The sequence below is a fragment of the Strix aluco genome, chromosome 4 (assembly GCF_031877795.1).
Source record: "Strix aluco isolate bStrAlu1 chromosome 4, bStrAlu1.hap1, whole genome shotgun sequence".
In the NCBI taxonomy this organism is placed as follows: Eukaryota; Metazoa; Chordata; class Aves; order Strigiformes; family Strigidae; genus Strix; species Strix aluco.
The window spans coordinates 98614570-98640616 of NC_133934.1; the positions used below are offsets into that span (position 1 = coordinate 98614570).

At 34.9% G+C, this 26047-nt stretch overlaps 1 protein-coding gene across 2 annotated transcripts in view; it reads left to right on the forward strand.

Annotated features, from left to right (window-relative positions):
* DPH6 (diphthamine biosynthesis 6) overlaps window positions 1-26047 on the forward strand; it is a 223564-nt gene that overhangs the window by 146726 nt on the left and 50791 nt on the right. For both annotated transcript variants that reach the window (XM_074824522.1, XM_074824523.1), the window contains exon 13: window positions 13840-14082. In XM_074824522.1, coding sequence (XP_074680623.1) covers window positions 13840-14082 — 243 coding nt within the window. The remainder of the gene's footprint in view (window positions 1-13839; window positions 14083-26047) is intronic.

The following is a 26047-nucleotide window of genomic DNA, read 5'->3' on the forward strand; positions in this document are numbered from 1 at the left end:
GCTTCATTTCTGCAATTCTCGATGTGACTGAGATACTATTATTTCTATATAAACAGTGATAAATATGCCTATGGCACTTCATGAACCAATAAAACCAAATTTCTTCTTTCATAACTACCCTAGATGGTTAAAGCGTACAAATAGATACTAATACGTGGAGTCATTAATGACAACATTTGAAAGCTTCTCTGTTAGTTTAGCTAGGACTGTATTTTTCAGTAACCAGAAGTGCTAGATAGTAAGTGTTGCAGGAGGAGATCCTAAATGGGAAAAGTGAAGAATGTTGGTCTGTGTCTTTTATTGGGAATTCTTTCTGTCATTTTCCTGCTATTAACAGCCCTTGGTCATTTCTGCTGGATTGATAAATATGTGCAGAAATATGGAAGAGCCACAAGCACTTCTGCTCTCAACTCCTATGATTTGTGACTTTGCTCAGAGTATGTCTGACTAACCATTCGGCTAAAATGGCAGCACTATCACAGCCATTTCAGCTGCTATCACTGTCAATCCCAATGAAACTGAATGGGTGTAATTATGAGATTTTTTAGGAAACATACTTTATATAGCCAGGACCTCTGAGGGCAGTAAATTCTAGGACATAGGGAAGGATGTGCAAGAACAATACTTTCCACTTTAAATTACATGTTTCAATGTCTAATTAGAAAGTTTCAGTGGTTTCAGTGCTGACATCTGCTTTGTGTCATAGCAGGGAAACGGTACAGATTTTCATTCACTTTTTTTTACAGATTTACTCTGTATTTTAATGGTATTTACACTTCACAGAACTAAAGCAAGAAAAATTTTACATCACCTTGTGTTTCTCATAGATTGCAGACCAGTTATGCATCTAGAGTAGAGTTATAAACTATGGTTGCAAACTAGGTTGCAAACAAATTTTGCCTAAGGCATGAACCATAAATTAAAGTAATAATCATCTGTGTAAGAGACAACTTTTCTCCACTGCTCTTTTAAAATAAAAAAGAAAGTAGGTCAGAGAAATTTAGGATATTTTAGAATATGTACAGTATTGTATTGTTTGCCAGCACCTAATTTACAATTACAGAGCTCCATGAATATTGAAATGATTCAGCTTCCCATTATAAATGTATGTGGCAGTTTGGTTGTTGATCAGTTTATGAAGTTAATGCAAATGAAACTGTCTTCCTGTCAGCATTTGAAATATATAATGCAGTCATGTTGTATATTCAGGGACAGGCCATTGACAGTCAATTAACAAGTTTGATTGGTATGTCAACTCATTCTTTTGAATTGTTAATAGTATGTTAATAGCATTCATTTCTTTGTGCAGTCCCATTTGCAGCTTCACAGTTACAGCTATTTTTTATGATTCTGAGTAACCTAAAATAGTGCCTTAATAATAGATTATTAAACACCTGTCTGGTGTAGCTTAGGGAGGTTTTTCTAGACTGGGAGTTTGCAGTGGATCCCTTTGATATTCAAATCAACAAATGATAGCCTTTTTATTCAAAACGTAAGTTCTTTTGATGGTTAGCTTGTTAAGAAATATTCAGCTCCAGTCTGACCTGATCTGGTTTCCCATGGAAAAGATCTGATGCTGTTTGAAGGTTCATAAATGGAATGCCAATGACAATTTGTTGTTGACGTTTTGCTGCCTCAGCCTTCAGATGCTGCTGGTTGATGTGCCGCTTTAGCTTCACCAAATAATGCTTGCAGGTAAATGATCTTCTGATTGATCAGATAGTTTCAAAGCAAAGAGCTCTCTTCAGTGGTCTGTAGTCATGGTTTTCAGGCTTGGAGGGGTACTTTAAAAGATGCATCAAAGTTGACAGATGAATCTCGAGGCAGGGAATGATGGGAGACAGCAGAATTATGGGAATATTTTTTAGAGAATAACATATTAGTGAGAGTTTTGAAGACCTTCAAAGGTCTATCAAACCAGCTCCCTATAGCAGATTTATTCCTCCTTTAAAAAAAAAAAAAATTAAAATTGGGTACACTGATTAACTCTCAATTTCCTGTGTTGGGAAGGTGTTAAGCTGATCTACTGTTCTCTGATGGTGTTTTAAAGGGCTTATTTAATTTGAATTTCATCATTATCTTGTTCTGCATCCCGAGCCTAGTCCTGCAAGGTGCAATTTCTGCATCTACTAAATCTTGCACAAAATCAAAGCATTGTATCATCTTACAAGGTCAGGGTGCACAATGAATAACATTCCTTTACATAAACATCCATGGCACCATGAGTTAGCATTACAAACAACAAATAAAAATATCAGTTGGAATTACTGTTTCTCCACCTTTCTTCATATCACATGCATTATTCTTTCATACCCTTCTTCATTCCCCATTAGTGCCTTTCCTGATTCTAACACAGCTATTATTCTGAAGAATCAGACTAGCTATTAGAAGTTCAAAACATACATCACAGAAATAGTTCATTTCTTTTTAGTTTGAGCATTTAATTATTCACTATCAGCATGTGATATTTTTCTGTAAAAACATGGAATTGTTTTGTGCATAAGAGCTCTAAGATTTAACTCCTTCAGGCCTGAATGGCCCTGAGACTCGGAGTTAAATGCTGTGAACAGTTATATTGCCAAACGCAAACTCTGGAATCACACATTGAAAGATGCTGTGGGTTAACTATACTTCACTGGACTTCATAACAAATAATTCTTGCTGGTTGAATTTAGGCCAAACTTTTTTAACAACAAAACCCAATCTTTTCACAAAACCCTAAAACATTACTTAAAACTTATAGATGAACAGTCAAGTCATGCAACTTCAATCTTATATGTCATGTAAATAGAATATAAAATTTATATGAGGCAGTTTCCATCATTGGAAATTTTGTCATTTTTGTGTACTTTTCAAATACTGTGCACTGTTTAGCTGATAATGAGAAGCTCTTTCTGTTGGGCTGAACAAGCAAAATATTAGACATTCATATTGTCGTAGAAGGTCATATTTTCAGTGAAGCAGCTATAATTTTCCTAAGATCAAAATGCAAAATTAGGTATTTAACTGTTCTCAGCATAATGTGTAGACTTTGATACAGTCTCTGTTTTTGAAGAGGTACTCTATTGTTTATCTATGAAATTCAACTAAAAGGTTCAAAGATTTTCTGATAGTAATGTCATTGATATTGTTTCTAATACATAATTTCTGTGCTTAAGTAAGTTTTGATGATTATACTTCAGAGAGAACTTGATCACATCTCACGTTCACATTAGGCTTCTGTAAGTATTTTTACTTTATTTTCAAAAATGTAATTAAATCTACCTTCCCCACATGATTTCCATTTTACCATCTCAATTCTTTTGAAGTAGCCTAAATATTTCACAAAAATTGTGTTTGTACAGGATCATTGGTCTAAATGTTCTGCAGTGTAAGGCTTATTCTATGTCAAGTGTCTTTCACATTGCTAAGTGCTTAATATTTCAAAAAGCTAGTAGGTAACAATGACCATTTCATAGCAGTTTGAAATACTTGGTATTTCAGTAGGTCAGGGGTTTTTTTGATAATGTTGGATTATCAAGGTAGTAATCATAATCAGGAATGTATTAATTTTTATTTAAGATTCATTGTAAAGCTTTTTCAGATCCATACTAATACTTTTTGTATGGAGAGGGATCTTTCCATCTATATTAACTTCTGGCATGCTGATTCAAACACTCGTCAAGAAACAGAACAGAGTCCTGGTCCAAGAACATGAGTTTATTTAAACAAATTAGAACAGTTCCAGTAGAAGACACTGAGAGATGTGATTCCTGGACTGCCCCTTGCTGCAACAGCACTGCCATTACTAGGCAAAAGAAAAATACCAAAGAAGGGATTTGAACCTGGATTTTGGCAATGTTGCAGCTGATTAAACTAACTGCTGGATTATTCCTTTCTGCATTTTGCCCCTCCCTTCCTCTTATTTACCCCCTTTTAGTTTCAATGCTTTGCTTTGTGCACATTTTTATATCAGAGGACTTGATTCAGCAATTAGTTTTTACTAGCCAAAATAACTACTTTTATTAATAATGCAAACAAAAAGAGCTAAGCACATGGTATGTTTGCAAGCAGTGGTTCCTGACCTCACTTTGTGATGTAAGATGGGTAGAAGCATGATTGCAGCTTGGTTGGCAGAACACAAGATATGTATTTTATTAGTAATCTATCAGTTACTAGTATACTGTCAATATACTGTAATTTCCAGTTCCCAACTTTCATCCTTTTAAGCCATCTAGAAGATTCCTTGAAAATAAGTACTATAAGAGAGCAATAAGGTGAATGTACCAAAAAAAAATACCACAGAAAAAATTAGGAAAATGTATAATGCAAGATTCTAACTCCATACCCAAATGAATATGTATTACAGCACAGAATATAATTATAATACAGTTACAGTCCAACTATAACACAGAATTTAAATATAATTTGTTACAGAAACTTAATTTTTAAGTGCTACAAGTTACCACCTAATCAATAGGTAACTTGTCATTAGGTGCTGCCAATCTAAGAGAAAATCTACCCTCTGAAAGGTACATAGTAAAATCTGCCTGATTGCACATTTAGGAATTCAGTGATATTTTATATAGGAATCTTGTCCACACTGCAATTCTGATAAAAGGTCAGTGTTTAAGAGTACAACAAATAAAAGCTGTGAAAATGTGTTTGGATGAGCATATTTAGTGTATTTCTGAGATTGGTGCTGTCTTTCTCTAATTTCCATTAACTTTAATTTGTTCTATCTATTAGGAATCTTTAGATTTTTAGGATGGGGCAATGGCATGCATGTAACGAGCAAGTTACTTTCCTAATGCATTATCTTTCTTGGATTGCACTTCATGAACATTGTATTTCAGATTACAAGTGAGTGTTTAATACATTGACACTGTCAAATGACAAATTCTTTAAATTTATAGATTGGGTATGTCTTACTGCTCAGAACACAGAATTTTAACTATGGACTCTTCCTGTACTGCTGGATTTCACAGGATTTTGCAACTGTTATCATGGGGGTCCTAATACCCAAACTCATCTCTTTGACAAGTTTGGTTTAATTGATGATGCAGAAAAAATAATATGACATTAGTTTGGCCAAGAATATTAAGTATATTTGTGGATTTTTGTTGCAAGTTTCAGTTTCTCTAAGTATGATCAGAACTTGACTTGTATTTTTGCATTGGAAGTTGAGTCTGTAGAGAAAGGTGTTCTGTTATGTTAAAAAGTATTATCACTGCAATATGAATAAATAGATAAAAGATTGTGATAAATACTGTATATTGTGTATGTTATATTCTATATGCATTAGTATTATGTATACTGTGCATGTACATCTAGTTGCATGAATAAGTCTCATTTCCACTGGGAAATGGTGGATATGTCTATTATAAATTGGACTTCTGCACTAAATAATCTTTAACATACATTAAAGTGCTTTAATGTTGATTATTGTTTAGGTAGTCATAGATATAAGTGAAATCCATGTTAGACTGGTTATACATAGAGGATATGTAAAGTATGAAACCAGACTATATGACTGGAATGAGAACTATCACTTTTAGATTAGTAATATTGTTATTACAGGTAACTGTTTTCAGTTTCAGTTATTCTTGGCTTTATGGAACTGCTTCTTTCCTGTCTTCCAGTTATTGCAAACCAGTATCTTAAAGTAGCCAGTGACATTCATGAAAAGCATATTTTGAGTAAGAATATTAAGCCAAGTGATGGCTGGGAATTAAATCTTTTCTGTAAGAATAGAATGTCACCATGTTAATGTGTTTCATACACTGTGAATTACTGTCGTGTGATGAACAGCTTTCACCTTTCAATACAGAGTATTTTCTCTGCCTAGCTGTCCATCTTCTGTTTATAATCACGCTAACCTATTCGACAGTTGGTATGAGTAAGGATTGTGAAGACAGGTAGTAATGGAAAAAAAACAACTCACTCTTCATAGGCTTTCATGACTGCAATCTTGATTCTCCTTGAATAGTAATTCGAGAACAGTGGTACAGCCTTAAGCAGTAGCACCCTTCTTGTTAGTAGAAACTTCAACCTAGAAATTTCTACTGGGCCTTCTTAAACTGCTTTATCACTGCAGTGATTGTTTAACTAATAATTTAGTTTACTGTAAGTGGTCATTCTCAGTAGAAACTTCAGTTAATGTGGAAAGGATATTGTGAGATCCCTAAGTACATTGCATGTTTAAGGATAAAAGTAGAGACAAAGGCTGTAATATAAACATATAAGTATATAAGGACATCACATCACTATATCTTTTTTCTTTATCTTCCTTTAGATACTGTGTATGTGCATACAATTACTTTATAATTGCTCTCATATATATATATATTTTTTTTTTTTAATACAGAACTGACAGAGAAAGAATGCTGATATATTATAGAGCTGTCCTTATCAGAATAAATTTAGGATGATAGTCATAAATACCAAAATCACAAATGAACTGTGTGGGAACCTGTAACCTTATGTAAGGTTTAGACATTTTCCATCTAACCGAGGGGGTAAAAAGTATTTTTAAATTTTTTATATCTTTACCTTGGCAGATTAAAATCCTGAATGCAGCTATGCTAGCCTGTAAACTGAAAATCAGCGTTAATGATGAAATGTAAAAACTTCTGCAAAAAAGTGCTTCATCAGCTCTGAAACTTTGATATCACCTGTACTTTTACAGCATTCATTTTGAAATATGGAAATCATACCTTTCCTAAAGGGTGTGATAACAGTTTCTGATGTTTTAGAAAATTTCAGTCTTTCATTAGCCAAGGGTAGGTGTTACTTATCCTGGAACAAATACTTGGTACATCTGATGAATTTTATGAGAACAGAGACAGTATCTTCTTTTGTCCTGTACTGAACTTGCTTCTAGTAAAGAGCAGTTATGATTTGATATAAATCTTCAGCACTTTTGCAGTTAAATTTTCTCCAGTGTTATGAATATCTGTATTTCAAAACATTTTTGCCATATGTTCTGCCATGAGTTTTCATTTCTCCTAAGTTAACTCATTTTCTTATTTCCTGCCTTTATTTCAAACCTCTCTGTGTCCATTTTTATTATTTCTGCTGGTGCACATTCTAATTTAGTATCCTCTGTGGGTTTCATTACCATGCTGTTAATCCCTTCTTCCATTGACTTAATGAAGATGTTAAACAAAATCAGGCCTAATACCAATCCCTACGGCACCTCACTTCAGTACATTGGCATTTTCATTACTCTCTCCTTACAGACTATCAGGTAGTTAACAGCATTTATAATTAGGAGAGTTAAAAATAATTTCCAAATATGCTGTATCAGATATTTTTTAAATCCAGATGAATTACAACCATTATCCTCCCTTATCTATGCATATATAATTAATTAAAAGACACAATCAACTGTGGTGGATATAATATGCATTTTCTAAAAATGCGGTATCCATTGCTCAATAGTCCATGTCCACATCAAGTCATTTGCGTTGCTTTGCACTTTAGGATACTAATCTTTTTCACCTTGTTTTTCTGGACCCTGAATATGCCTTTACTTTTCTTGGTAAATATTGATTTGATTAAGCCTCTCATTCCCCATCCCAACCCCAATTATTGTGCAATAGGCTAATCTTAGTTCTTTCATTTGTTTTGTTTAACATTTTTATTCAAAGTAATACGAAAATGAATAAATGATAATTAGTTTGGAGGTTTTACTCCATCTTTTAGATAAGGTATGTTCATAAAGCTGAGTGTTCCGCAATTTTTCACAGTTGGCAGATTTTGCTAATGTGGTTGTGTGAGAACTTGTGATTTTTCTTCAAAAGCTTGAGAGGAAATGGTAGGCTTTATAAAAGGTGACAGATTAATAGTCATGAAGACTAGAATTCCAGTGTCCCAAGGAAGAAATGCATCAAAGATTAATACTCTTGTTAGCTTGCTCATTTTCAAGTAGGGAGTCTGCTCTTTTTCTATTTAGGAAAAAACATCCTTTAGGATGTGGAGAACAGTTTATCCTCTATAGCAATTAAGTCTTTGAACTGTGTACTGTAATTTTCCATATAGGAACAATATGTACCCTGTGTGCCAGTACAGGACATTGACCGAAATATGCATAGTAAGTAAAGAATATTTTATCTCCATTTTCTTCATTTCCTCTCTGTGTACTGGAGATTCCAAGTGGATCAAAACAGGAGTCCTGGAGAAGACTTCAGGACAGAAGCTGTCATGCCCACATGGATGTATTAGATGGCAAGCCTTTTTCACCCACTTTATTGGAACCTTTCCTAGATGTTTATAACTACAGTTGCTGACTTCAAAAGCTAGGTTTATTTTTGTTTTGTGTCTCATACTCCCTTGGAATGTGAATGACAGTTTTTGGGGTGGTTTCTTTGTGAAAAATTCAGTTTTTGAATGTTTGTCTTCTGTAAATCTGAAGTCTGTGGTTTTTATTTCCATCAGTTGCAGAGCAGAATAAAATTGATTTGGCATTTATCAAGATTTAAATATAACCAACACATTGCCAAAAATATGTATGCAAGATATTACAGTTTTCTGTGATAGGATAGAAAGGTTTTTTTAAAAGTGGTTTTCAAGCTGAAACTTTGATCGTATCTTTTCTTAAGCTTTCTGACCTGATCATCCCTCTCAAAAGTCTGTGCATATAGCATTTTGTTAAACTTCAAGGTGCTACAGACTTTCAGGGATGTATTATATGAGATCGTCTGTTGTAAATCCAGCACAGTCTAAAGGCTCAATTTGAATTATTTGATTTTTAGAGAATTGCAGAGGTGTTTGCAGTTGGGCAGCACAGAGTATGAATAAGAGGTATTGGATGTAGTGTTTTGAAGTTGATTTAGTATTCATAGCTATTAATATTGTGTCTTCTTCAAATGCATTTTTGTGCTGCTCAGTGTATGTATACTGCATGACATGTTACTTTGGCATAATTTCAATTAGGAAACGCACAAAAGTTTTAGGTGTATTGATACTGTTATGACACTCTGCTCAGTGTTAAATATGACTTTGTGAACAGTGTATCTTAATTTTGCTAAACTGCAAATAAAAAAAAATTATGCAGCCTAGTTTAGCATCCATGGAATTGCAGTATTTTATTTTACTTCTTGATAAAAAATGTCCTGTGAATTTTCAACCCACAAATATATAAGTTCAAAGAGAAAAATTTAAATCACACTTTGATAAAATAAACTTTAATAGTGAAGAACAACGCAAAAAGATGAGTGTTTTGTAGTCTTGTGGCTCAGGTGATCAAATACATTTTGAAATATATGAAGCTTCATCTCAAAATGAGGTTTATCAATCTGGAGTCATAGCATTTGAAAACTGAGTTATAAATCTCTGAAAATTGTGGAAATGTTACAGCTATCTCAATATGATGGCAATAATATGCTATTGATTAATTATAATTTTTTGACCTAAATAGGAAAAAATATTTTATTTAGAGGGAAGTTCTGGAGTTTTCAGTATGATAAGCAAGCATCTTACTAAGTGATACGTGGATTCTTATCAGTGTCAATTTTTTTTAGTCAAAGATAATCATAACATTTTTTTTTTAAATTTTCATTTAGGAATATATCCTTCACCTTTTAGCTACTGATAACTGTACACATATTCTCAAAAGAAAGCCTGTATCAAACTAAACTATGTGTGATCGGCTCATTCGTGGAATTTTTAGACTACAAATTTGTAACAGTTCAAGAAAAATGTGAATTATATTGAAGGTTGTGGTGTATTAGAACCATGTTAATGAAATACAATTTGTGTTCATAGTGTGAACACTCAAAGCTCTTCAGTTACTGTTGTCTAAACGGTACCTTTAAAACTTTATTCACACTAGGTAGTTGAATAAAAGATTTCACATTGCAAATAGCAATTTTACCATCATTAGCTAAAATAAGAGTGCCCTAGGAAGAAGGATTATCATATATTAAATAAAAAGTTCACCACCTTACAGCTTTAATCCCGTTAGAAAAGATGATTTCTATCTAATTTAATCAGCCAGAGGTCTTTATTGCCTGGAGTATTAATTGATTTAGGTCTTCATTAAGGTCAGAGGTACACATGGCTGACCAGAGGCAGCCTATTAGCGTATTGTCAGTTATGCTTATTTACATTGACTGAACATAATGGTGAGTTATTTCACTGTTAGGTCAGGGGGTCGCTGAATCTTTTGTGCACCCTGACCTGCTAAAGGGCAGCAGTCACTCAGACACCAAACTGCATTCGTAACACAGATTTGGCTGATTGTATATTGACTCCATCCTTTCCAAGAAACACATATTTGTTCATATGGTGCAACTAGTAACATTGGCCTAAATACATGTGGGTGAATGGTTGAAATCTCTCTGTTAGAAGTTCCCTGCACTTTTTGTATTATGCCAGTTAATCACTAGCAAGTTTTAATAGTACCAGCAGAAAAAGTTCCATGAAGTTTCCATAGTTGCTGTTGGCCTTTAATTAAAAAAAAACAATTCAGTGCATATCTATAGGTATCCTATTACTTCTTTTTCTTTCTAAGTAACAATAATTATAGTTGCTAATTAGCAGCTTAAGTTAGTCCTTATGTCCAATTAAGTCTGTTTTTCTCATTGTTTCTTTTCCTGAATTATATTTTGTGCGAGATATGTTGCATCCTTTTGGTAACTTATAATACCATTAAAAACTTTTTCATGGGATAGAACAGTTCAAAGTGACACCAACCATTCTGACTTTTCCTTTCCATGGTACCATAGATGCTTTCCTTCTGCTTTCCTAAAAAGTGAATGCAGCTTACGAAAAAAGGTGAAATAAAATAATAATTTGCTACTATACTGTATTTGCTCTGTATTAGCTGTGATCTAGCTTTATATTATACTTAATTCCTGCAGCACAGCTACACTGTGAAAAGTTCTGATTGTCCACTGAATTCCCTTGGTTATTTAAGGTTGTGCTAACTGAGCAAAAGAGCTGCTAAACTATTATGTTAGCTTATTAAGATTCACCTTTCACTTAACTTGCAGTGTTACAAATTAAGATAAAAAGGGAAGATGGGGAATCGCATGAGGCCCCATTTATAGACTGCTTACTGCTGTGGAGCTATATTGGAAATAAATTGGTACAAGTGAGCATTTCAACAGTACAAGTTTTTTTATTTTTTGCTTGTCAAATCTTTAATGAAATTTTAGCACTGGAAATATGTATATGGGCTGCAGTAACAATTGAATCATCAGTGTAAGCTGAGACATCTAGTGTATAAATACACATCCATTATATCGTAGTTTTGTTTCTATGCTGAGCTTACTGGATATGCAAGTCCTCTAGACTTGATACATTGTGAATCTATAGCCTGAAAGATCTTCTGTTACTCTTGTAGATGCTCCAGAAATTATAAACTGTTGTAAGGTTCTAGCAGGGTTTTGCAGAACACTTTCACAACACAAGGACTGACACCATACATTGTGACATCTCTCATAAGATTTCAGTACTGTGAACAAGATATTAGGATGTCTTCCCTGTTTTAAATGCTTTTTACTCTGCTACCAATTTTCTGTATAATGCTTCAAACATTCTAGAGACAACCTCTTGAAATCTTCTAAAACACTGTTTGTATTGGTTTGCTGCTTTGCCCTTGCTGATTCTTTATTTACGCTTGTTTTTCATGACCAAGTCACGGTGAAAGAGAAAAGGAACATCCTTACTCCTTCCCCTGTCCTGAATTATGTCCCCCTGAAATACAGTTGCTGCAAACGTGTGGCCGTGTTTTGACCCTCTTCCCCTCTTTCCCCCTTGCATCCATCCTTCCATAACATGGTGTCATGTTAGGAACACTGTTCTTCTATTAATTACATCTTAAGATACAAACAAGTATGTTAGGAACAGAGGGATTTTTTTAAATTGTTTTTTAAAGAACTCTGCAAAATTCCCACTGAATCTGAGCCAAGAGTGGTGCCAATTTTGCTCAAATCCTTCAGAGATTTTTTTTTGACCTTGCTTATGACCAATGGGGCTAATTGTATCAGAACTATCCAGGATACTTTAAGAAAGTGCTATCTTGGTCCGTATTTCAAAACACTGACAGATATTTTATCGTTAATTAGTATTCATATTATGTCTCAAACAATCTGTTCAAGAATAGGGGAAGTGAACTGGTTGAACAGCTCTTCTGTCTACCTAATAATTAACATGGGTGATGCATGGAAAACCAGCAGCCCAAAAGGGGAAAAAAGAAGAAATATTGCCCATGTGATTTTTTTTTCTGTAGAAGTATAAAATACCTGTATTGAAGTTTTCGACTAATGCATGGATTTCACTTTGCAGAGGTGAAAATGAATAGCTTGCTTTAAAAACAAACCTGTGCCCCTCTGAATCATATCTTCCTGAATTTGTTTCTCATCTTGTCAGTATGCCACTTGGTAGCTGGCTGGACTCCCTTGTTTGATGGCACATATTTTAAAATAGCACTGTAAAAAAAAAGACCATTTGTTCCTATAAACCAAAATATTACTTGCATAGTTTTTTTCCAAATTCAGGATTATATATAGCATTATCAAAACAATATTTCAGATATTTTAAACAATTTAAATAGTTGATGGGTGTCAGTTGATATATTATGTTTCCTCTCTGCTCCTCCCCCTCTTCAGCTGCTAATCATAGAACTTGTATGCCAAATTGTATAAGATACTCTTCCAATAGTTACATGTGTGAGTCTTTTGTGAGACACAGACAGTTATGAGGACAGATTTGGAGTTGCATATGGGTCTGTCACATGGTTTGATTGCCATGTCTTGTAGGACACAGATTTCTTTTTTAATTATTCTTAATTCTGAGGAATTTTTACAGTTTATACAGTAAGTTCTGAAAAATTCTTCCTGAAGATTCCTTGCACAGTCCATTTTTCCTCTCCTAGCAAAATGCTTCCTATGCTGACTTCAAAGCTGCTTACGCCCACCTTACTTCCCACTTCTATACTTAGTTTTCTTTTGATATTGAATAAAATTTACTGCTTCACTGATCAGGAAATGCAGTGGCTTTCTAGAGAAGTGCAGCATAAGAGGATGAAAAGTTTTGATATTTACATTAAGATTTTATAATAAATCTTTGAGATGTCTGAATAGTAAGAATAAATGTTTCCTTTGCTGGCTGCTGTTAAGAAAAGTAGGTCTTGAGACTGTTGCCAGGAAGACTTTGCAAAATCAGCCCAAAGAAAGTGCATTGCAGCTCAACTTAAAACATACATTGATGGCATATCTGGCCACCCTTTTAATTCCATTTTCAAAAGGCGAATCCATCTTTTTGGTCAAGTAGCACTCTTCTGCATTTCATTTTCAATCTGCAATTTCCTTTTACCTTCTGGTGGCTTATCATTACTTTTTTCATACACAGTCTTTTAGGTGTTCTGCAAGTACTATTTTTATAGTATTTTTAAGTTAGTTTACTAAAGACATTACAGATATACACTTGCACTTTCTTATATATTCTTACATGAAACAAAGCTTAAGACTTAGAAGTTAAAAAAAAAAAAGCATTGACTCAAAAATAGTGGGTGTTGTCACTCAAGAAAAGAAAGCAAGAACATATTTAACCATGTTGGGGCATCAGTGTGATCCAACAGCTGTAGCAGTCAGTAACATCAGATATTATTGTTTTGAGCTGACACATACGTCCATGTATTAACTGTTATGTTAGAGTATCTTGCAGTGCTGTGTTTCTATATTGTAGTTAAATCTCTATCAAAAATTATCTTTAGACTGACATGTTTGCTCCATTTGTGACAAATGATGGCAAAGAACAGTACTGTTGAAAGAAACTACCTGGAAAGGAGATAAGTGCTTTTCATGCCTTCTATACACTCCCAGAATCTTATTTACTTGTTTTTATTTCTAGGTTGGAGATGTTCTCTACTGTGCTGGACAGATTGCTCTAGTACCTTGTACGATGCAGCTTGTTAGTGGTGGCATATGGACTGAGGCCACAGTTTCTCTCCGTCATGTTGAGCGAATTCTTCAAGCTATGAGCCAGAAGACTGCACTCCACCACATCATCACAGCCAGCTGCTATGTAACTGACAGCAAGCACATTCCTATTGCTCGCTCTATATGGCAGAAGAAATTAAGAGAATGTAAAAAGGTAGCTGTGATATTCATTTCTTCTTTCTGGATTGTCTTTCCCCCCCCCCCCCCCCCCAAGTCTTTTAGTAATATCAGAATTTTCTCAGTACATTTCAGAGGGGTTCAAGTAAAGCTGATACAATAAGGTTTGATTGAGCTGTTATGTTCTGGCTCATAAGTGGTTGTGCACAATTGAGAAAGAAAATTGCTTAATAGAAAGTTATATTCATCACTAACTTTGTCTTAATTCCCCAAAGCAATATGTTAAAGAACTCTTAAAGAGCAGCCAATTCCTCCAACAAAAATGTGAACAATAGCTTATTTGAATTACCTCTGCCCATATATTTTTACATAATAACTGGGCATTTTACTTCAACTTTTTGTGAGTTGTTCTGTTGAGGTTTTTTCCTGTCTTTCTTACAAGCAATATTGTCATGACAACTGAGTTTAACAGTTTACTGCTTATTATTGCTTATTATTCAGCTGAACTTTTAAGACCAGATTGGGGTGTGCCTGTCTGTTGGTTGACCCTAGATTATCTCTAACAGCATGACAGTTTGCACAGTGATTTATAGTGATACCATAATCATTTCTATTATGTATATACCACTTTTCTTAAATAGCCACGGAACACCCTGCAAGCATTGAAAAGGTAATGGCCACACATTTTGGAAATAAAACATAACTTCTCCACAACTGAGTAAAAAAGAGTAGTAACCATAATTGCTGTATAATGTAGCTTAATTACTATTTTCTCAGGGAAATACATGGCTTGGAAACATAGCATATGTTAATATTGCCATAGAAGAAGGAAAAATACACCTGAAACTTTCCTTCTGTTTGCCTTCACTTTCAGTCTCTGCGCTAGGCACTTGTCTTTCTGAGTAAAGATGTAGGCTTTACTTAGACACACATTCCACCTTGAATTATTAATAAACGACGCTCTTAAATAGTGTTTACTACTCTTCCAAGACCAAGTGTATTGAATCTGAATTAAATTCATATTTTTTAATTCAGTTCAGTTTTTTGCTATGTGACTGGTTAGTAACATGTACCATGACCACATGCTTTCTTATTTGTGATATGTATGATTTGAGGGCAGATTGGTAGTGTTTGCCAGTTCTTTGACACTTTTCCTTTTTCCATATAGAATCTTTTAGGTTTTCCATAGTTATTATACATACCATCCACTCTTTCTTGAGTCTTGTATTTCTCCCACTTACTGAGATGACTAGGCAGTACTTTCTTAGCTACATGAAAAATACAGGTGGGGTTGCTTGCTTTTGCGCTATTACTAGTATCTGTCCCGTGTCACTTTTTCATCCATAGCTTAAAAGTGCATTGCAGCCTACTCATACTTCTATGAAGAGTTAGCTGCCTAACAGTTTTCAGGAATATTTAAGAAAAAACATCCTAGAGGAGCATCAAGCAATCCTAGAGGATGTTCATCAATCTTATGCTGTGCTTATCAGATCATATTCATTAATGACAGTATCAGAAAGAGCAAAAAATATTAGTAGAGGCAGTAATGTGTGCCACAACACAATCTAAAAATGCTTTGGAAACAATTAAAATATCAGTGGGAATGAGGTCTTATTAGCAGCCAGATGTTCCAATTTCCCTATCATTTTGTCAATAGGAGATTCAGACAGAGGAATTGAATTTTTCCTCAGGCTATGCATACTTTTTTTATTAGTAAGGGTTTGGGTACACAGCAAAGCAGAGAAAAAGATGTTTCAAACACTTCTGTTACAAGGAACCAGAGGGAGGAATTGTCCTGACCTGAAAATACAATTGTCCTGTTAATGGAAACTGAGATTTTGTATTGGAGGAGAAGCACTATCTGGTGTGGCATTAGGAGAATTTTTCCTTTACTCTCAGAATAAGGAAAACAGTAAAGTTTGAAATTTGGAAGAACTTTGTAAAATAACTGATAAATTGTACAACAGTTGTACTTCTCTTTCGCTTATTCCATAGAATCGGTGAAAACAGGAAATGTAGTTTTTACATCTCTTAACATTTTCTTTGGAGCAGCCTGTCGGATGCTGTAAGATACTGCCTTTCTGTGCAGAACACAGTAGCTTTACTCTGAAGGCATCTGTATTTAAGTCTTTAAGTAGCATATCCCTTACTTGTGTAGTTTTGTTTATTTTTTGGTATCCCAATACTACTACAGACAGTTCTGTCAGATGCCATGACATGAAATAATGATCTGTTTTCTTCAAGTATACTAAGTCATCCAAACCAAAAGTATTTTATTATTCTTGAACTGTATTTCAAGAAGTGGCCAAAGGCCTGAATCAATAGCAACCTACAGATTACTTAATAAGAACAAATGGTGTCTCAATTGAAATTGTTCTGCTTCTGTCTTCCAAGGAAGAAGGAGTTTGTGCAAACAAAACAATGCAGCTCAGAACTCATTTCTTGTAAACTGGACATCATAAATTATGCTTTAAAGACAGGCTTTAGACTCTACATTTCTGTTTGTTGAATGTTCTGTATTTAATAGCAAAATGATGGTATATTAAAATAGAGGTTTTTGTATTTAACACAGTGACTAAATCATATGCATCAGAACTGCCAAAGGGTTTTTTTAGAGCACTGAAAATTATTAGTGTTCTGTCATATAGCAATGTCTTGTAAATATCCTCTACATAAATAATACTATTCTGCAACTTCAGTCGAATCATTCTACATATTTGATGTCAGTAGTCTGTAAAGCACAAAAGGGATTGCATAAATTGTCTAGGACAGAAATAAATTGGATCTAACAGAACATAATATAAAGAGAAGTGTGAGGATTGTTCTCTGGATGTGTTTATAGCACACAAAAGGTTTACTTCTAAGAGCAGGATATGGATCAATAGTGTTGATCAAAGCTTCATTTGAGATAAGGCCACGCGGTCAGACACACTTACCTGGACTTTAGAGGCCTTCTTGTCATATTGACAGTGACAATTGTCTTTTAGGAACTTATTGAATTATGAAGATAAATAGACTATGTTTCAGAATAACCAAGCTATTTAACTGATAACCAGAGGAGTGGCTCTAGTGAGCATCAAGGGTGGGAGGGGATTGTAAGAGAGAGAGAAAATAGTTAAGCAGGCTGGACCCCCTAGCAACTTCTAACTTGTTTCAGTCACCCAGCCTCTGGCCCCTTCCTTATTCCAACATCATTCCTTGCTTCCTAAACAGCTCGTTTCCACTGCTGTCACCCTCATTTCCCTCACTCCAGATGGCAGCTCAGTATCTGTGCTCCCAGCCCCATTCCCTGCAGCCTCACCCCTCCAGTATAACCCTGAGCGTTGCCTCCCTGAACTCCAGTTACCAACAGTCATCAAAGGCTGTGTCCTTCGAGCCGGAACCCAGCCCCTGTCCCTCTCTCATCTTCCTTCCTATGTCCTTTTGAGTTGCAGTGTCACTGGAAAAGCCATTTGTCGTGACAGAAGAAACAGAAATCTGGTGGAGGGATGGAAGGTTGTAGTAGAAAGAAAAAAATCTCAGGGAGGGGAAGCTACAAAAGCAGCCCCACCAAGGTCTCACTCAAAAAAACTCAACTAAATCACTGGGCTAACGAAAAGATCTTTGGATCGACATTTTGAATGTACACAAGGGAGATTTCCCTTGTTAAAACTAAAAGGGTATTGTAGAAACAGAGATCTAGTGTGAGGGAGCCGAGGTAAGCATTTAAGTTCTGTAGATGAATAAGCCTGCATTGTTGTTAAGTAGTGGTTGCTGGAGAAATTAAAATATAGTTAAGGGAAACAGTGGTTTAAATCAAAAGAAAAAACAAGATACAGTTGTAGAAATTAAAATCTAGTTGATGGAAGCAGTAGCTAAAATCAAAAGAAAAAACAAAGGCTGCAAAAATAGCATAAAGACAATTATGCAAACAAATAATCAAAGCCAAAACCTAGGAAAAATAAATGGAATTAACAAATACAAGTGCCAGCCATCGGCAGCTTCCTCCCACCCTATTTTTAAGTTACACTCCTTCCACAGTTTCTTTGTGATTCCCAGGCACACTTTGGGACATTTTGACACTCTTGAAGAGATACATTTAGGGAGCTTCTCTAACATACCTAGTCAGAAATAGTAACAATTTCACAGTAGAACAGTTTCTGCCTAATCCAGTAGTTAACATTTAGAGCTTTTTATATATTTAAAAAAAAAAAGCCAAAAAAAAGCCCAAAAAAAAAAGCTTATAGCATTGTTAAAACTTTCTGGAAGAAGAACTGACAGTTTTCCAATTAAGTCTCATCTTGTGTTTTTCTGTACTTCACATATTTTAATGACAGTGTCATGTAATATGATGATTTTATAAGCAGTTTTGCTAACTCATTCAGCAGAGTAATCAATAGAAGAAAATAAGCCAGATGGGTTGTAGTCCATTTGTATTGGGTGGGACAGATGGCATTATTGATAGATGGAAATATTCCAAATAATTATTGTATAATGATATAACAGTGACTGTGCCTGCAAAATTGTATTAATTTACTTTGTATACGCACTTTATTCAGTAGGGGTTGAGCTGTAACATTTAGACAGTACTCCCACCATATTTAGTTGGGAGCTGAGTCCACCCCCTACCTTCTTTTTCCCCTCCCCATGGGCTTTGCATGCAGAACCATCCCTGTAGTACTTCGTTAGAGTGTTTCAAGTGGTGGATTGTACTTCTGTCTGTACAACAGACTCCACTAGACTGAGATGGGCAAGATCATGAGTACATTATTTTTTCTACATCTGAATTTACCTGCTTTTTGCTTTCTTCTCCCCAATACAAAGAAACATGCTGTACGGTCTCAAGATTTCAGGCATTCCAGCTTGTTTAACTGCTGTATTTTTATTATTTTTACATCTTGCTAATCCCCAGCAAGTTTGGTGTAGCTAGGCCAGTAAAATATATCAATTTTGATAAACTGTGTAACAGTTTGGGCTGTTGCTATTCAAATGTATACTCTATGGCAAAGTACTATTAATTCTTTTTTTTTTTCTGTGAATTAAGAGCACGTTAACTTACAGAAAAACTTGGGAGGCCAGTTGCTGTTTTGAAATACAGTTCTTGATAAATGTGACTGAATGATAAAAATCAGTTTCAGTTCTTATTTTGTTTTGGTGGCAAATACAAAACTCAGAGGCAGATTTTCCAGAACTATATGAAATTTTATCTCAGATTTCTTTGTTATAAAAAGAAAAAATTATAGGGAAATACTTTAGTACATTTAGTACACAATGTTTTGTTACCAACACAAAGTTTAGAATTGCCTGTATTTGTAAGTGAACCCAAAATGTTGTGAAGGGAGATTTTGAAACAGTGAAAACAATATGTTTTGTTAAGATTAGAAGACAGTGTTGCACAGAAAGATAATACTTAATGTAATTGCAAGATGTATTAATAGCTCTAAGGCCATTAACTTATATCGTTTGCTTCAGCAATTCATTTTATACATACTGGTTTTTTTCTTCAGATGATAATACTAAAGATCAATTCCACTGTGAGTTATTAGGCATCTACCACTGTATTTTCCATCCTCAGCAATAAAAAATCTACCTGATGAAATACTTCCTGTGACATCAAAAAATATGTGTCTTTGGCTTTTATAACACAGCTTGCATTTGGGCGTTAGTTGTCTGGTCCCCTCCCTGCAATAAATTCCTGAGCAATTGTACTACAAACTTTAAAAGTTCTCCAGCCCACCTTCTTCTGACAGAAGCTTTATTTTTTTATAATAAGCATTCAGATTGGGTTGCTGTGATCCCATGATTGTTTCAAATCTAGCAAAGAATGCTACAGTTGACTTTCATTCTGTCAGGAATGCCAGTCAGGTTTTTGACAATGTTTGTCTTAATAACATGTAATGCAGAAGTGATGGAAAAAAGATTCACAATGTTTTATCTGATATATATTGTGAATGGGTTCCTTGCTTATTTCAGCACTTGGGTAACTTGATGCCAACTTTAAGTATCTAAATTTAAACCTTTTGGGCCAGATTTACAGACTGTTTAGATGTCAAAATATGTAAATGAGCCTGAACTAGGATTTTTTAAAGATATATAAGACCAGTCATCTAGGGGCACTGGGCCCATTCTAGGGAGTCCCCACATCGTACCTCCTTTAACAGTCCTATAGATACCAGTGGTACTACCCTGTGTCTTTCCAATTTGCCTACCAAATAATGCACAGGTCCCAAGGTATAAACAAGTTAAATCCTGAACCAGAAGCTGTCTATCTACATGCAGTGGTTTTCTGGAGTAATTATTATGTTTTCACGGCAGTCATTTAGAATGGCATCCTGCATCTGTAACACAGCAGTCTGTTGCATTGTTCAGACATGCCTGTAGTATTTGGAATATACAGACTGTCATGAATTTAAATAAAATTCATGCATTCTCTGACACTTTATCCTAACTAGAACAGAAGTAGCTTATGCTCAAATAGTGGAAGTCAAAGGTTTTTCTTGCTGCAAAGGATTGGACAGAGGTTTAAGATCCTCTTTACCTATGGAGAAAATTACCATAAAACTTAAAAGGAATATTAAAAAACCCACAGATTTCTGTGAGAAGATATGTGCTTTTTCACCATTCTGAACAGATGTTTGTAAGTCCGTAATATTCAGGTACACATTTTTGTATATTTTATTGTGTGTATTGGTTAATATCTATGTTTAATACAATTGTTAGATTTCCAAATAGTGTTGTAAACTCTGTGTCCTATGGATAATAGTATAGGTGATACTAATTTAATTAGTATCCTTCTTTTACCAATTTTTTGAACAGCATAGTTAAAATGTGAGGAGTAGAGATAAATATTATAAAGGTATAAGTGGTAGATTAGAATCCTGTTACATTTACGCTGCGGTAAAATCTCACCTAGGTTAATTAATATAATTGGTAATATTGCCAGAAGAAAACTAAATATTTTTTTAAAACATTGCTACCAGCCAGTATCTATGCCTATCAGAAATTCAGTAGGAAGAAAAATACATGTTTCTGTTTCCCTTTTTTGTCTCATCAGGTTTATAGCATTTATTTTGCTACTAGATGCTATTTTGAGTGTTCCTCAGTTTGATATATTAAACCGGGCTTCTTTTATGGTCCATGTTAAGAACATGCAGTGCATTCAAACAGCACAGTGGTAGTGGGTCTTTCATCTTGTGCCTAGTGTATTTCATTTCCCCTGTGTTCAGATTAAACAAAGCTTTTGTATTCATTTGAAGCAACTGTAATGAGAATATTTAACACAGGTCAAATGCAGATAGTGGAACTCCAGAGGTCCTTGAAAATAGTCTGTCTTTTGACACTGGGCCACGATGTGAGGTGAAAGGGTTGCCACTTTCACTTTTCTTTAAAGGAAGATTATGATATTCTATTTGTAACATTAGTGGACCCTTAATGAATTTTAAAAAGGAATATAGTCAACAAAAAGAACAATGAAGCAGTCAATATTATTTTAACTAAAGCCATTATTAGAAGTCGTATATATAAGTATACATAAAAAATTATATGATTGCATAATGTTCTAAACAGTATACATGAATTTGACTTGTTAGATTATAAACATAAATTATCAACAACAGAAAATATGAAAGGAGAGCATTTCTTGTGTGAATGTTTGTGTAGATAGATACAATCAAATCCTCAGCTGGTATAAATCAGCATAACTCTCTGATTTCCATGAACTGATTTACACTAGCTTATTTGCCATTTACAGGTAATATATACATGCATTTGAACATTGTTTTTCAGTTAGACACAGTGAAGAAATGCATGTCAAGTTATTCAGGGTGGTAAACAACCTAGTTCATCCAGGCTGACTGATTTTCCCCTGCAGCAGTTCCCTTAAAAGGGTTTTTTTGAGTGATTCTTCATCTCCTTTGCTGAAAATATTAATTCTGTTTTGAGCCTGTCACTTTTGTGCTAAGCAAGATGGCATATATACATCCACTGTTTGCTTAGGCCAGAACCTCTGGTCAAAAGTTTTATGTGTGATGACTGTGAAAGCCGTTAACAGGATTTCAGCCCCGAGGCAAGTACCTGTTGTCAGTGCCTCTTTATTGAGGGGAAAATGCCATTTTGGTTGAAAAGTGATCAAGGTCCTATTTCACTCAGGAAACTTCCCTATTAAACTGTAGTCCGAATTATGTGTAGGGCACTTTAAATCCCCACAATGAAGGAAGGAATTTCAGGAAAATCATCAGCTTCAAAGTTTTTTTGTTCTCCTTTGGGTGAGTTAATCCTGCTGACCAGGACTGAAAGAAGGGCTGGATTACCACCCAAACCTACACAGACAGTTTTATTAACTGCTCCTTCCTAAAACTGTAGCAGGTTAATCTCTTTCAGACACTGAAAAATGTTCCATCCAAAGTAGTTTGATGTTAAGTACTAAGTAGCTATTCTAGATCTTGGTCTTTTCCAGGGAGGGTATTTTAACTTGTCTCATCAAACTTAGAGCTCAAAATACCATCTCTTCCATTTGAAACTGCAAGAATCTTATCTCTACTCAGATACAGTTATGATCTTCTATCACCAAAAACTTGAAAGCAAAAAGAAAAACATTAACTCAGGAAAATATTCTTCCAGTGGAAGTACTTCTTTACTAGTGTATAGTACAATCCAAGGGATCCTACTAAATTTCAGTACTTGATTATCCTCATCTCTGGTTCTGTGTGGTGGTCATAATAACAATTTAATATCCTCTTCCTTCTCCTCTTCTCTGAACAAGATCACACAGGGTTCAAAATTAGTAATAGATCTTCAATTTCCTTACTCATAAAAGTCAAATTAAACCAAAAACTATTTATCCTTTCCTATACTCCACTTTCAAAGTAAAACAGCATCAAAGTGAGCTATCATTATTTTGAAACTCCTTTAAAATTTTGCATAGCAAAAAGGAGCAGCGCAAACTGGTCAATACTCAGTAACATGCATGCCAGCTCAGCAGTGAATAATCACTTTCAGCTTCCTCTCTGTATTCATGGATGAAAAATAAAAATGCTTCCAGCTGATGTGATACATGTGTATAGTTCTCGTCAGTCCTTTATTGTAACACAGTGAACGCAGCTGGTAACACTTGAAAACTAACTTTGATTTTCTTTTGGACATTATTCAGTGTGAATATTATGCAGGTATTTATGCATCTCGCTTGTAAGCACCTTTGTGGAAACATCCTGGCCACCTCCTGTAGTTGACAAAGTAGTTACTTCTGCATATACCTCAATGAAGAAGCAAGTGAGTCTAAAAGAGGAACTATTAACTGATGAAAATATTGTCAATCATTTCTAATTAAGTCAGTAATTTTGGTAAATGTTTGTCATGATTTGTCAAATGAATGTTTCTGTGCAGTTGTAGATATCTGTTCAGTAACGCATAGTCTCATTGTCTCTCTGTGCATGTTCTGCAGAATTACATAGGGGAGATGTACAGGTATACAGATTTTTCTCTTTCCTTCCCTCCTTGTATACATATATATGCATATAGATAAATATACACTACATACATATCCATGAATATATATTTGGGGTTTTTTTCCTTGTATAACAACTTTTAGCAAACATATATAATAATAGATGTCACTTAAAGGCCGTTTATTGAAAGCTTTCCATTCTAATCTTCTGTACATGGACTCACCTGCCTTCAGGAACATAAGAGTTAAGATTCCATTATATATTTCAGTAGTAATCTGAGAGAGTATCTTCATCTTCAGGAGAACAAGTTTGCTTTCCCTACATCTCATTCCAATGATTGCTTAGAACAGTTTCGCATTTAACTCAAACTTGGCTTATAATTTTTAGGTTATGGTGAATTTCCTCTCGTGAGTGGATGTAGTGGGTCTGTCTGGGATAGAGTTAATTTTCTTCATAGCAGCCCCTGTAGTGCTGTGTTTTGGATTTGTGACTAACACCATGTTGACAGCAGACCAGTGTTGGCTGTTGCTAAACAGTGACTGCACAGCTTCTCTTTTTCCAACTTTGCTCACAACCAGCAAGTAGGCTGGGGTTTGGCAAGAAGCTGGGAGGGGACACAGCTGAGACAGCTGACCCGAATGGACCAAAGAGGTATTATATGCCATATAAATTCATGCTTGACAATAAAAACTGGGGCGGGGCCGAGTTATTTCTAGAGTAGCCATTCCCCGGAGACTGCCTGCGCATCAGTTTGCTTGTAAGAGGTGATGGGTGATTGCCTTTATTTTTTTTCTCTTTCCTTCTGTTATTAAACTGTCTTTATCTCCACTCGTGATTTTTTCTCACTTTTGCCTTCGTGAGTCTCTCCCCCATCCTGCTGTGGGGAGTGAGAGCAAGCAACTGGGGTATCTCACCTGCCAGCCGGGGGCAACCCACCAGAGTGGACTGTAGGAAATTAACTGAGGGAAAACCTGTCCTGAAAAATCCATGTTCAAAACTAGATGTAGGATATTACTGACCAATATAAATGGCTTGACTTAAAATAAAGGGTATACGCAATCCTAATAGTCCTGTTATATTCCATTTAACTGATCTTGCTTTGCAGTCATACCATATTACAAAATGAAGTAACTGACTACACTGCTGAAAACAAACATTTGTCCCGAGAAAACTCATATACATAAGATGAAGGAATGTAAATGTTTGTATTTTCCACTAAAAATCTTTGCTTACTAAAAAGTGCCACATTCAAAATAATTTTTGATTGCACTACTGATAAAGGTGACTGTGTCAATGAGGGAGAGGCTGGCAATTAATACAAGTTTAATAGTGCCACCAGAATTTTCAAATTGTTTTTCTTCTGCCTTCAGCAGCATCACAGTTTTCTTCACTGAATCCTGCAAAACTTAATTACAGGTTCAACAACAGTAGCTAATGGTGCTGTATGTGTACAGATGAACAGGTGATCGTAGTTAGACTATCTGAGGTAAAATCTGACATTTGGTTTGAGAATTAGTTCTAGAGCTCAAGGTCAAAGTTCAGAAGGAAAGTAGACTTTCAAAGAAAACATCTTTGCAATCAGTATCTGAAATTTAAATTCTAAATCATAAAATCAGTTATCCTTAATGCCCACAAAGTAGATTTTGACCATTAACTTTTCTCGTTCTCTGTCCCATTTGGGTACACACTCTCAAATGATTTTCAAGTGGAATCTTTCCATCTTGAACATCCTTAATTCAGTTCAACTCTTTTTCTTAAGTGCTTATTTTTGACACTACACATGAAGAATAAAACCCTCCAAGTGACAGTCTGTGATCATGTTTCATGTGGCAGACTTCATTTGCTTTCAGTTTATATTGCTATCAATTTATGACTTTGTTCCTTAAATAGTTATCTTTTTTCCACATTGTAACTGAAATATTGAATGATGTATGTTTGAGAGGTATTTCAAGGAATCTTAACTTCAGTCATTAACTGGTTATCTCTTGGCTCAGGAACCTTTAGTTTGTTGAGAGAAAGTTAATATTTTTAAAGCAAATGAAACAGTTTTCAAAATGTAATTATTTTCTTACCAGTACTACATTTTCATGCACTTTTGAGCATCTAGCATGCAGTCCTTGAATCTACATTTAGCTCTGCAGGAACTGCTTTAAATATTATTTTTACGAAGGAAGAAATCAAAAATCAAAGTGAATTTTTAGTACATTAGCGAGGTATAGGAAGGTGCAACTGCAGTAACAGCAGCCTGCATTATTGTATAGAACTAACTCACAGCTTGACAGAAAGTCCCTGCTGGGGAGGAAATGTAGGGGAACTGGCAGAATTTTGCTACATCTGCTCCCTACTGCTAATAAGCTTTAACCTGTTTCATTTTTATTATGCTTACTGTTTAGATATTTTGCTTCCAAAATTATATCTGTAACTATGAGAACACATAAAAGGGAGCACAACAGGTAGGGCTGTTTAAAAATTTAAAACTATCAGCAAGGGATATTAAAGGCCATCATGAATAAGATGGTTGCCTGCCTTCTCAGTGTGTTTTTAGAGTTCAAGCACTGCAGTGCTGCTGGAAAGACTGAG